At 50.5% G+C, this 13,548-nt stretch overlaps 1 protein-coding gene across 1 annotated transcript in view; it reads right to left on the bottom strand.

Moving 5' to 3' along the window:
• Positions 1-13,548, bottom strand: part of LRRC75A (leucine rich repeat containing 75A) — a 44,074-nt gene that overhangs the window by 10,414 nt on the left and 20,112 nt on the right. The window contains exon 3 of the mRNA XM_053274510.1: positions 1,775-1,887. Coding sequence (XP_053130485.1) covers positions 1,775-1,887 — 113 coding nt within the window. The remainder of the gene's footprint in view (positions 1-1,774; positions 1,888-13,548) is intronic.

The raw sequence follows: 13,548 nt of genomic DNA, 5'->3' as shown, positions 1-13,548 counted from the left end.
TGTACACACAAACACACACACACATCTCCCTGCTGCATCTTTGCAAAGAAATTAATTAAATCAGGCCTGTTAGGAGTCAGGAAACACACACAGAAGAAACTGCTAATTAAACACGGGGCTGGTAATTAAGAACAGAGGACAGCGTGCAGCTGAAGCCTTTAATTCATGCTTCAGAGAGTTTCCGCTGCCCTCAAAGGCTCCTTGGTGCCAGATCAGAGGAACCCTAATTACATCCTAAACGGGGTTGCAAGTGACAACCCTTTTCTCCTTTTAACTGGGAAAAAAAATAGATATATATATGCCAGGAAAGCCAGCTAACCTGCTTTTCCTGTGTCCGGGCGATGTATTCATTTAACAGAAGAGATTTGCCAAATATCAAGGAGACAGCGTGGTATAGTGGTTAGAGTGCTGGACTTAGGACCGGGGAGACCCGAGTTCAAATCCCCATTCAGCCATGAAACTAGCTGGGTGACTCTGGGCCAGTCACTTCTCTCTCAGCTTAACCTACTTCACAGGGTTGTTGTGAAAGAGAAACTCAAGTATGTAGTACACCGCTCTGGGCTCCTTGGAGGAAGAGTGGGATATAAATGTAAAAGTAATAGTAATAATAATAATTTCTGGTAGGTACATTGGGCCAGGCTTGAAACCTCCCCGCCCCCCTTGAGAGGATTGGGCCTTAGCTCAATAGTAAAGCACCCGCTTGGCATGCAGAAGGTCCCCGATTCAATCCCTGGCAGCATCTCCAGGTGGGGCTGGGAAGACTCCTGCTTGAAACCTTGGAGAGCTGCTGCCAGTCAGTGCAGGTAGTACTGAGCTAGACGGACCAAGGGTCTGACTCAGTAGGCAGCAGCTTCCAAAGACATGGGGCTGTAGCTCAGTGGCAGAGCATCTGCTCTGCATGCAGAAGGTCCCAGCTTCAATTGCTGGCTGCATCTCCAGGAAGGGCTGGGAAAGACCCCTGTCTGAAATCTTGGAGAGCTGCTGCCAGTCAGTGCAGACAATACTGAGCTAGACAGGCCGAGGGTCTGATATGGTAGAAGACAGCTTCCTCTATTCCCATGTGTGTCTCTTTCCTTCCTCTGTACCTTCTGAGTTACATCCACACACCCTAGGAACCTGCTCTCTACTCTGTCAGACGTTGGTCCATCTAGACACTGACTGGCAACAGCTCTTCCAAGGATTCAGGCAGGAGTCTTTCCCAGCCCTACTTCGAGAAGCTACCGGGGATTGAAACTGAGACCTTCTGCATGCCAAGCAGATGCTCTACCACTGAGCTATGGCCTCATCCTTTAGGAAGCTGCTGCCACTGAGTCGGACCCATAGTCCATACAGCTCAATTTTGCCTACACTGACTGGCAACGTCTCACCCAAGAAAAACTTCTGCATGCAAACAGGCAGATGCTCCTTGCAGAGCAGCCCCATCCCCAAAGAGGAATAGCTTCCAGCAGACAGTGCTCTGACATGGCCACCCATCTGAATGCAAACCAAGGCGGAACCTGCTTAGCAAAGGGGACCGCTCATGCTTGCTACTGCAAGACTGGCTCTCTGACCCATGGCCGCCCCACCTTGCCTCATGAAAGGGCCGCCCCAACTTCTACCAGAGCTCCTGCCCCTTTTTCTCCCCTGAATTTGTAATATCCTCATTCAACTGGATTCCAATTCTCTCTGCCTTCAGTTCCACACACACACACAGCCTGTTTCCAGCAAGCACAATCCTCTCGCCAGTGACCCCTACAACACCTCCCCGCATCCCACCCTCCGCTGCGCCACTCACCAGGCCTGAGGCTTCCTCTTCACGATGCCCTGCCGTCGCCACTGGGAGTGCGGGCTCAGGTGGTAGGTCAGCTGCCGGCAGAGTTTCTCCATGGCCCCCAGGGAATCACCCTCCTGCAACAGAAAGGAAGAAAGGAAGAGGAGGAAAGAGGACAGGAATGTTATTTTACATAAACACAAGGCAAAAGCAGTCCCTGGGGTGTAGTAAAACACTGCCTCCTCTAAGGCAGGGCAATTCCAAGGGTAACAGAATCAGGCACATAACCACTTTTTCAAGGACTGTAGCCACAAATAAAATTTCAAGGTCATACTATAATATGCCCCCTGGCAAGAGAACATCTCCTACTGTAAGGTCATTTTTTAAATATATACAACCTGTAGACAGTGTATGGAATGTGTCAAATCCGTTGGTAACGGAATCAGAAATGACGTCCAAAAATCCTGGCCTTGTTACCAACGTGTTTGGCACATTTCAGACACACTTTAAAATACTTTGTGTAAAAAAAAAAATTGTTATAGCAGGACATGTTCTCTTGCTAGTGGGTGTGCATATCAACTTGAAGTGCTGCTTATGGCTACAGTCCAGGGAAAAGTGGCAATGTGCCTGATTCCGTTACTCTTGGAATTGACCCGAGGGAGGAGAAAGCTCAAACTGAGCAGCTTCTGGCACTGGAGCTTCTCGGGGTTGATAGGGGCAAGAATGCAAACTCCAACATATCACCAGTTTCTCATGTTTATTTCCTAGAGCTGGAGGGCACCCCTCAAAGCCATCTAGTCCAACTCCTCAATACAAGACATCCCGAGGGAGAGCACCTCCAATAGATGGCCATCCAGGCTCTGCTTGAACAACATCAGTGAGAGAGAGCCTAGCACTCTCCTAAGGAACTGGTTCCACTGCTGAACTTCTTTCATTATTAAGACATTTCACCTAATGTTCAACCAAAATCTACCCTGAAGACCATTAGATCTAGCCCTGCCTTCCGGGGCAGCTAAGAAAACGTCTTTGTCCCCTGCTCTGTCACAGCCCTTCAGGTGTTTTTTGCCATCACGATCCCCCTCGGTCTTCCCTTCTGCAGGCTAAATATATCCACATCCTTCAACTTTTACTTACAGGATTCATTTTCCGGAACCTTGATCACTTTCACTGCCTCCCTCCGAAGCCATTTCAATTTGTCTGTATCAGGGCTGCACATCTTTGGCCCTCCTGCAGATGTTGGACTACAGCTCCCATCATCCCATCATCGTAGTCGGCTATGGGTCAGTGTGTCTGGGGATGATGGGCATTGTAGTGCAGCAGCTGCCAGAGGGCCAAAGTTGTGCAGCCCTGGGCGTGACCCAGAAATAGATCCGGAATTCCAGAGGAGGCCCAACTAGTGCCCAACCAAGAACTATCACTTCCCGTGGCTTGGAAACCTGGTTAGGTGAGCGCAGCCTCCAATCGCATTCGCCTTTTTTGCAGTTGTGCCACAGCAGGAGCTCATGTTTAGTGAGTAACTGCCTGCTATCCCAAGGTGCTTTCCACATACTGTACCAAGCTAGTAGGCGTTCCTATCCTTGTGCATTCAACTATTTTTGCCAGAAAAAACCAGAACTTTGCATTTGTCTCTGCTGAATTTAATGTTAGTTCCAGCCTAGTTTTCCATTCTATAAAGGTCCTTTTGGATTTATCCCTGCCTTCCCAAGAACTGGCTATCCCTCTCAGTGCTGCATCCTCTGCCACAATCACAAAACTATGGGAAGGGACTGGGAGACTACACAGGTCAGAGTGACCAGGGCCCCTCCACCACAACCCCACTGGGAGAGACCATCAGGAGGTTTGGTACTGGGTGTTATCAATATGGTGATGACACCAAGATTTACTTCTCCATGTCGACATCATCAATAAATGGTGTATCTTTGCTAAATGCCTACTTGGAGGCGGTAATGGGAGGGATGAGGGATAACAAACTGAAGTTGTATCCAAATAAGACATAAGTATTGACTGTGGGGTGGGAGGGACCCAAGAGATGGTTTAGATCTGCCTGTTCTGGATGGGGTTACACTCCCCCTGAAAGATCAGGTAAGTAGCTTGGGAGTGCTCCTGAACCCAAAGCTTTCCCTGGTGTCTCAGGTTGAGGTAGTGGCCAGGAGCGCTTTTTATCCGCTTCGGCTGATACGTCAGCTATGTCAATTTCTAGAGGTGAATGACCTTAAGACAGTGGTACATATGCTAGTAACCTCCAGACTTGACTACTGTAATGCGCTCTACATGGGGCTGCCCTTGTACATAGTCCGGAAACTACAACTGGTACAGCATGCGGCAGCCAGATTGGTCTCTGGGACAACATGAAGGGACCATATAACACCGGTTTTGAAAGAACTACACTGGCTGCCGATATGTTTCCGGGTGAAATACAAAGTGCTGGTTATTACCTATAAAGCCTTTAACAGCTTGGGACCAGGTTATTTAAGAGAGTGCCTCCTTTGTCATGAACCCTCCTGCCTTTGATGATCTTCTTGAGAGGTCCAGTTACGGTTGCCACCAGCCCGTTTGGTGGCAACCCAGGACCAGGCTTTCTCTGTGGCTGTCCCAGGGCTTTGGAATATGCTCCCTGCTGAAATAAGAGCTTCTCCTTCTCTGTTTGTTTTCAGGAAGACCCTCAAGACCTTCCTGTTCTCGCAAGCTTTTAGTTAGAATTTTAATAATTTTAGTAATTTGCTTTATATTGTTTTTATCGTGTTTTATGTATTTTAACCTGTGATCTTAATGTTGGGGTTTGTACACCGCCTAGAGATTTATGTATCAGGCAGTATAAAAATATGATAAATAAAATAAAATAAACAAACCCCGTCGCACAACCCATGCATCTTCTGCTGTTCAGCCAAGGCTCCTGGCCCCAAGGAGAAACAGCAGGAGGTTCCTCTGCACTGCCAGCACTCTGTTTAAATAATCTTCAATAATCACACAGGCAACGTGACCTTGACGCCAAACCATCCTCATTCTCTCTCGAGGCAGCGGCAGTGACAGAACCTCAGAGCGGCTCAGCCCCTCCTCGGGTTCTCTGCAATCACTGGGCAGACTGTGATGAAAGAACATCCCCGGGTGGATTTCCAGCTCCACTCCACCTTCCCCCACGCCAGGATGGGGCCACTGAGTGGGGGAGAAGGATCTCCAGCCTGTTTTATTCTTTCTTGGAAGCCAGATGTGAGGTTTGCAGCTGAGCGGTGCTCCTTGGGTCCAGGCGCCGGCCCTCAGGTTTGCAGCACCCTAAGCAAAGTTTGATTTTGCCCCCCTGCACCAGCTCAGAAATGTGGAACCCCAGCTTTAACTGAATTTTTGCGAGGTCTTCGCTGGGTTGAGGATACAGTGGGAGTGAGTTCCCAATTTTATGGGGGCAAAACTCTCACTCTCTAGAGATAGGAGGAGAGCTGGTCTTGTGGTAGAAAGCATGTATTGCCCCCTTTGCTAAGCAGGGTCCACTCTGGTTTGCATCTGAATGGGAGACTACATGTGTGAGCACCGTAAGATGTTCCCCTTAGGGGATGGGGCCTCTCTGGGAAGAGCACCTGCATCCATGCATGCAGAAGGTTTCAAGTTCCCTCCTGGGCATCTCCAAACAGAGCTGGGAGAGACTCCTGCCTGAAGCTTGGAGAAGCTGCTGCCAGTCAGTGCAGACAGTCCTGAACTAGAGGGACCAAGGGTCTGTCTCGGTAGAAGGCAGCTTCCTATATTTTTCCCCAGGCAGCCTCGGAGAAGCTGCTGCCAGTCTGTGCAGGCAATACTGAGCCAGATGCACCAAGGGGCTGACTCAGTAGAAGGCAGCTTCCTAGTTTTCCCCCCTATAGAACTCCAGAGAATAAAAGTTGCTGCTGCTGATATGGAAATCCAGTCTAAGATCATTTCCTTTTGGAAATGGATGCTGGGAAAGAGAAGGGAGTGCACCTCGTGAGACTAGCTGTTTATGGGAGGACCAATGTGCCATGAGCAAAGAAGATTGTGCATTTTGAAGTGTTCTGGTGCTGCTTATGTGCCCCTCATTCAGTGACTGCCCTAGGCGACAACCTAGGTCTGGCTAGTGGAAGGGCCAGACCTCTTTTGCCACTATCTATGAGCTAATTTGCCAGCCCCAATTCAGGTCCAACTCTTAACTTGTCTGTGGCCAGAGGAGCTGCAATTGGGGAATCTGGTGGTGGTGGCGGCATCATCTCTGGCTCACAGTCATGAGAAGGAGGTGTGACTCTCTGACTTGGCATTTTTCGCACAGAAGGCAGGCAAGGAGGCGGCTCGGGCCTGCCACCACATGCCCATGCGGCAACAACAGGGCTGAGTCAGTCCGACGCCTCCCAGGGCACAGAGCAGTCAGTCACTATACCCAAGCAACCAATTTCTTATCATCTCTATCATCCTGGCTTCTCTTATGGAGAGGAGGGTGGTCTCCCACCCATCACGGAACAATTCCAAGGAAAACGGAATCAGGCATGTTTCCACTGTATCAATGACTGTAGTCATAAGCAAATTTTCACCCACTGGCAAGAGAACGTCTCCTACTATAAGGCCATGTTTTTATGAAACCCTTAAATGTTAGTGTCTGAAACGTGCAAGATATGTTGGAAACAGAACCAGAATTTTGGACCTCATTCCTGATTCCGTTACCGATGTATTTTGCACATTTCAGAACTACCTGCAATATTTAAGTGTTTTGTCAAAACATGGGTCTTATTAGGAGATGTTGCCCTGCCAGTGGGTCTATATAATACCAAGCTGGAAATCTGCTTATGGCTACAGTCATTGAAAAAGCGGGATCCTGCCTGATTCCGTTACCCTTGGCATTGCCCCATGGACATGCAGGCACAAAAGAGGCCTGCAGTAGCAAATGACAGCATTTCAGCGAAGAGGAACCCCTCTGACCTTCCCTCGGCAATACTCTGTGCTGAGATCACATCTCTGATGTGTTTACAACAGTGCATTCCCAAAGGAAAGGAAGGGAAAATTATTACCAGACACTGGCAAGGAGCCCTAAACAATAAGGAGTGGAGAGGCTGTGCAGTGGGAAGCAGATCACATGGCGACTGGGGGCGGGGCAGGAGGGACGGGAGCGGTGCCGAGTCAGAATATGATACGTGTGCAAAAACTCATCCAGTGGCGGTCACCTTGCTGCTGTTTGGAATACAATTACTTGGAAGCCAGGCCTATTTATGACTTTTTACAACATTTCATCTCAAGATGTGACTCACAGAAATGTACATAGGAAGCTGCCTCCTACTGAGTCAGACTTTTGGTCTATCAAGCACAGGACTGCCTGCACTGACCGGCAGCAGCTCTCCAAGGTTCCAAGCAGGAGTCTCTCCCAGTCCTACCTGGAGATGCTGCCAGGGAGTGAACCTGGGACCATCTGCCTGCCAAGCAGATGCTCCATCACTGAGCCTTATCCCATAAATATAAGAAGCTGCTGTCTACTGAGTCAGACCATTGGACCGTCTAACTCAGTGTTGCCTACACTGACCGGCAGCAGCTCTCCAAAGTTCCCGGCAGGAGTCTCTCCCAGCTCTATCTGGACATGCTGCCAGGGATGGAACCTGGGACCTTCTGTGTGTGTAGCCGATGGTCCTCCACTGAGCTAGGGCCTTATCCCAAAAGCAACCTTAAGGAGAATGAACCGACTTGAGGAAGGCCGGTTTTGCAGGCAGCGAATCGGGGCCGCTGAAACAGAAACTGGGACACCTCTGACCAAGGCGTTTGCTGGTGTGGACAAAGCTGCTCGCGTCTGTTCCCGGCACCAAGGTGAATTCAGATGCTTGGCATCCTCTCCAGGTCTTGCCACCTCTTGCTCTCCCTAATCAGATCCGGACGTGCTGAATGTCTGCTGCTTGCAGAGCAACAGAACATGCCCGGGAATCCATTGCGCCTATTTCAGTCTCGGGCGTCAAATGTTTCCTGCCATTCAGAAGTGAACTGAAGCCCTCGGCTGAACCCCACGGCCCCTCTGCCCAATGCCAATTCTCCTTAGCCACTGCAGATGCAACCTAAAGGTGTGCTAATTGGTTTTCAGCAGTGACAAGCACACACAGACACAGGCACACACATGGGGCCAATCTGTCAAAAGCCATGGCAAATATACGGAGACATCAAGGTTAATCATGTTTGCTTTCCCCCTTCCCTTCTTGCGCTCAGAAAAAAAAAAAAAAGGCAGAGACTATTTAGTCTGACATAGGAAGCTGCCATATACTGAGTCTGACCATTGGTCCCTCTAGCTCAGCATTGTCTACCCAGGCTGGCAGCGGCTTCTCCAAGGTAGCAGGCGGGAGTCTCTCTCAGGCTTATCTTGGAGATGCTGCCAGGGAGGGAACTTGGATCCTTCTGCAGGAAAGCAGGCAGGTGCTCTTCCCGGAGTAGGCCCCCCCCCGGGGAATATTTCCCAGTGCTCACATGTTGTATTACATTCAAATGCAAACCAGGGCAGACCCTGCTTAGCAAAGAGAACAATTCATGGTTGCCATGTATAGCATGCACAACTTGGAACATAGGAAGCAGCCATAAAACCAAGTCGGTCGTTCATCCATCTAGCTCAACCTTTTCTATTCTGGCAGCAGCTCTCTGAGGTTTCAGGAAGGGGTCTTTCCCAGCTCCTTTCTGGAGATGCTGCCAGGGATCGAACCTGGGACCTTCTGCAGGCAAAGCAGGTACTCTTCCACTGAGCTAGGGCCCAGGACTCGGCAAAACCCTGGAGTAGGAGAGCTTGTGGTAGCAAGCATGAATTGTCCCCTTTGCTAAGCAGGGACTGCCCTGGTTTGCATTTGAATGGGAGACATGTGAGCACTGTAAGATATTCCCCTTAGAGGATGGGGCTGCTCTGGGAAGGGCATCTGTATGTTTGCATGCAGAAGGTTCCAAATTCCCTCCCTGGCAGCATCTCCAGGTTAGGGCTGAGAGAGACTCCTGCCTGCAACCTTGGAGAAGACGCTGCCAGTCTGGGTAGACAATTCTGAGCTAGATGGACCAAGGGTATTCCAGGAAATTTAGGATCAGCAAATGGAAGTACTTTTCACACAATGCATAATCAGCTTGTGGAACTCTCTGCCACAAGATGTGGCAACAGCCAATAACTTGGAAGGCTTTTAAGAGGGGTTTGGATCACTTCATGGAGGAGAGGTCTATCATGGGCTACTAGTTGGAGGGCTATAGGCCACCTCCAGCCTCAAAGGCAGGACACCTCTGAGTCCCAGTTGCAGGGGAGTCACAGCAAGAGAGAAGGCACGCCCTCAACTCCTGTCTGTGGGCTTCTCAGGGGCATCTGGTGGGCCACTGTGCGAAACAGGATGCTGGACTAGAGAGGCCTCCTTGGGCTGGATCCAGCAGGGCTGTTCTTATGTCTGTCTCAGTATAAGGCAGTTTCCTATGTTCGCTGCACTCCCTCCAGCCAAGGTGCGTGCTGCAGAGAGGCCCCAAGGAAGGACATCCAGCAACCTGCCTGTCAGAGAATCCCTGCAGGGACCCTCCCCAGCACACCCTGTGCTATTCCCCCCCTCCACACACCCCACAGGAAAATGACTAATTCCTCTTTGCCGGTCAGCCCCCTACTGAATTCCGGCATGAATTCTTTATCAGGCCTCGTGAAATATTCATGGCGACCTATTTTACACAACAGATGGACCCAGCGTGCAGTCACGGGGGTGGGGGGGGGGAGGTTGGTGCCCAGGAGCGGAGACCCAGGGAGGGAGGGAGGGACTCTGGAGGAACATGGTGCAAAGAGAGGAGGGCAGAGGTAGGGACACCCTGCAGGTCCCATCTGCCACGCCAACATGCATTTAAACAGCCTCTCCTCCCTCACACACACACACACACACCACTCTTTTCTACCTATTTAACAACCTAAAGATTACATACATAAACAGTATACTGGCATGCACCCATAGGAACATAGGAAGCTGCTGTATACTGGGTCAGACCCTTGGTCCATCTAGCTCAGTATTGTCAACACAGACTGGCAGCGGCTTCTCCAAGGTGGCAGGCAGGAATCTCTCTCTCAGCCCTATCTTGGAGATGCTGCCGGGGAGGGAACTGGGAACCTTCTGCTCTTCCCAGAACGGCTCCATTATCACCTGAGGGGAATCTCTCCCAGTGCTCACACTTCTAGTCTCCCATTCATACACAACCAGGGCATATCCTGCTTAGCTAAGTGGACAAGTCATGCTTGCGACCACAAGACCAGCTCTTCTCGTTTACATACAGACATATTTTCCACTGCACGGGGTGGGGGTGGGGGGGCATCTGCAGCAAGCTCAGTGGGAGAGCATCCACTTCTGCCTGTAGGAGGTCCCTGGTTCACTTCCTGGCAGCATCTCCAGGTAGGGCTGGGAGAGACCCCGGCCTGAAACCTTGGAGAGTTGCTGTCAGTCAGGGTAGACAACCCTGTGTTAGACAGGCCAATGGTCTGACTCAGCAGACAGCAGCAGCTTCCTAGGGACGGACGGAGCCGTAGCTCAGTGGGAAAGCATTTGCTGACGTGCAGAAGGTCGCATCTAATCCATGAGCTGGCTGGGAGGCAGGGTCAGAAGTACCACCAGAGGGGGAGAAATGCTCATGGTGGGTTTTTCCCCGACAAGGTCCTTTCAGTTTCCAGTGTGTTCTCCTGCTTTGTCATGACCATAGGGGCCAAATCTGCAAGGGCGTTTCCAAAGCTGGGAGAAGTTTAAAAAAACAACACAAGAACCACGATGAAACTGTATTGAGGTCAAAGGACCAGAAATGCAAGTAGGCAGACATGGAGAGAGGACCGCCACTGGGTCGTTGTGGACCCTAACCCTAACCCTTTCCTCTTTGCAAAGATGACTGCAATTTTACCCTGATCCCTTGGAGGGTGGGGGAAAAGGAGGGGTGAAAACATAGAGGAAGGCCGTAGGCACAACCATGCTGTCATTTCCTCTCCATCTCTAAGGTAGTAAGTAAAGTATTGATTTTGGCTCCTGGCGCCCACAGAGCCCTGTGGTGGTCTTGGGCAGAATACAGGAGGGGTTGACCATGGCCTCCTCCCGTACAGTATGAGAGGATGATGCCTTTCAGCATCTTCCTATATTCACTGCTGTCCGATATAGTACCAGGTGGCAGACGTTTCCAAAAGAGACGCTGTCAAAAATCACTATGGGCGTTGGTCCCAAGACGGTACCCATGGCTAGCATTAATCCTTACTATTACCAAGGACTAACCCTTGCTTCTGCCAGTGGCTGTCCCTGCCCCTCTGGGCTGCTGTTCGCCTTAGCTGTGCAGTGCCCTGTTTCTTCCTTCAGCAAGGAAAAAGGTGCTTGGCACTCCCTTAGTCATGAAAGCAGATATGCCTGCTGGATACAGGCCCTGTTTTCTGGGAAACCTATCCAAATGTTAAAGAAAACTTTCGTTTTCCTGGTACAGCCAACCGGGGGGGGGGGGGGTTGAGCAGTTGAAGCTTCCAAAGTAGGAGACCTCCCACCTTTATCGGAGGATTGCTGGTCTTGTGGCCACAAGCATGAATGGTCCCCTTTGTTAAGCAGGATCTGCCCTGGTTTGCATTTGGATGGGGGACTACATGTGTGAGCACTGCAAGATATTTCCCTTAGGGGACGGGACCCATAGCTCAGTGGAAGAGCTCCTGCCTGGTTGCATGCAGAAGGTTCCAAGTTCCCTCTCTAGCAGCATCTTCAGGATAGGACTGAGAGAGACTCCTGCCTGCAACCTTGGAGAAGCTGCTGCCAGTCTGGGTACACAATCCTGAGCTAGAAGGACCAAGGGTCTGACTCAGTATATGGCAGCTTCTTATGGTCCTATGAAACATCATCTAGTATCTCAGAGCCCCTACCACTGTGTTAAGAGACAGAACTTTGCCTTTTATAGTAAACGATAAAACTTTTAACTTTCCCCCGCTTTGTACCCACAATTTTGGGGCTGCCATCTGCCAAGTGGACAAAATCTTTCATCAATCCGACAACTTTGCTCTATGCCAAACCATTTTGGCCACAAGAAATCAGTCTTTTTCAAGCACAACGAAAGTACTCTCTACTGCTTTCGAAGTAAACGAAAAAACGTTTGGATGGAGAAACGCCACTTAAATCCATCTTTTCTCTTGGCGATTTCAACTTTCTGTTGTTCCAAGTTGGTGAGGCTGGCAAACAGCCTGAAGGCTATTTGGCTCCAAAGAGATCTTGCTGCAGCCAGGCTCAAATGCAACTGGAGGAGGAGAGCAAGCCTTGAGAGGAATGAACATGGACTGTCCCCTTTGCTAAGCAGGGTCTGCCCTGGTTTCCATCTGGATGGGCAACTACGTGTGAGCGTTGTCTGCTATAAGACATTCCCCTTAGGGGATGGGGCTGTACTTCAGTGGAAGTACAGAAGGCTCCAGGTTCACCCGCTGGCGGCATCTCCAGGGAGGGCTGGAAGAGACCCTGCCTGAAACCTTGGAGAGCTGCTGCCAGCCAGCGTAGACAACACTGCGTTAGACGGACCAATGGTCTGACTCAGCAGACAGCAGCTTCCTCTGTCCCTAGCTTCAGCAGAAAGCACACCGTGTCTCAGCAAAGGGGCAGTCCAGCTGCATCACTTGCCATGGCTGGGTGACTCTGCACCCCCACCCCCCACAAGCGTGACACCTCACCCCCCAAGGGCAGCCCAATGCATTCCAGCACTCGAGGCAAGGTACCAAATGCTCCAGTGATCCTTGCAAACTTTGAAAGTGGGGTGGGGGGGAGCAGAAAGGAGGTCATGTGAACCTGTTACTCCTTCCGGCCATAAACAACAAATTCATCACTTTCTTGAGAAGCAGTTTGATTGTGGCTACATTTCGAGTGGCAGGATTCATGCATTTTACGGGCTGGTTCTCTGCCCATCCCTATAACGCATGTATATGTTTCTCTGGTCGGCAACCGGAAATAAACGGAACGGAACACACACCGCCTTGATCCTGCCGCCCAGAAACGAAACTCATTCCGCGCACCGATGAAAAAAAAATTAGAAGGAAGGCTGCCGCAGAGGGAGGGATTTGCCGATATTCCGTTGGAACGCACAGCGGCTCAACGTTGCCCCTCCTGCAGATGTTGGCCTACGACTCCCATCATCCCTGGCCACTGTGGCTGGGGATCATGGGAGCTGTAATCCAAACACAGCTGGGGGGGGCCCTAAGTGGAGCAGGCCTGGTTTAAAGTATAAACAAGGATCAGATTTCTCATTTGTGGTACCCTGCTGCGCCCTAGACGGCTGTCTCACTTGCTTACCCAGACCCTTCTTCCCAGCTTCGGTGGGCAACCCCAATAAATGGCCCCCTGAAACGGTACCTCACTGTGCCTCTTGAAAGGGCTGCCCCAATGAACCCCACAATTTCAAAAAGCTTGTGCTCGTTCCTCACCCCATGGAAAGCTCCCTGCTGCAGCCTCCTTTATGAAATCGTTCTTCTCACCCAGATCTAATCTGCCAGAGCCGTGAGTGTGCGCTGACCCCACCCGAGAGGTGGGGCAGAATAAAAACTCTCTAGGGAGTTGAGGGAACGCACCGGCCTCTCCCTTTAATTGTGACAGACTTTTCTCGGGGAAAATAAGGTCTTTTGCCATCTGTCACAGGCAGAAAAAGCAGCCACCCGAGGGGGAAAAGGCGGAATCAATGGGTTTCCTACCTAGGCAGTAAATTACCTCCTCCAATTACGTTATTAAACGAACTGAACTCAAACGGCAATTACTCTCGCAAAACATCAATAAAACATCGAGCCGCCAGTCAGAGAAGGAGCTGGTTGCTTGCTGCTCTAAGTGGCAGAAACTAAGTATTTGCCTTTGCTGTCT

The sequence above is a fragment of the Hemicordylus capensis genome, chromosome 12, assembly GCF_027244095.1.
Source record: "Hemicordylus capensis ecotype Gifberg chromosome 12, rHemCap1.1.pri, whole genome shotgun sequence".
NCBI lineage: Eukaryota > Metazoa > Chordata > Lepidosauria > Squamata > Cordylidae > Hemicordylus > Hemicordylus capensis.
The sequence above is the reverse complement of the archived record's forward strand: the minus strand, read 5'-3'. Positions and strand labels throughout refer to the sequence as shown.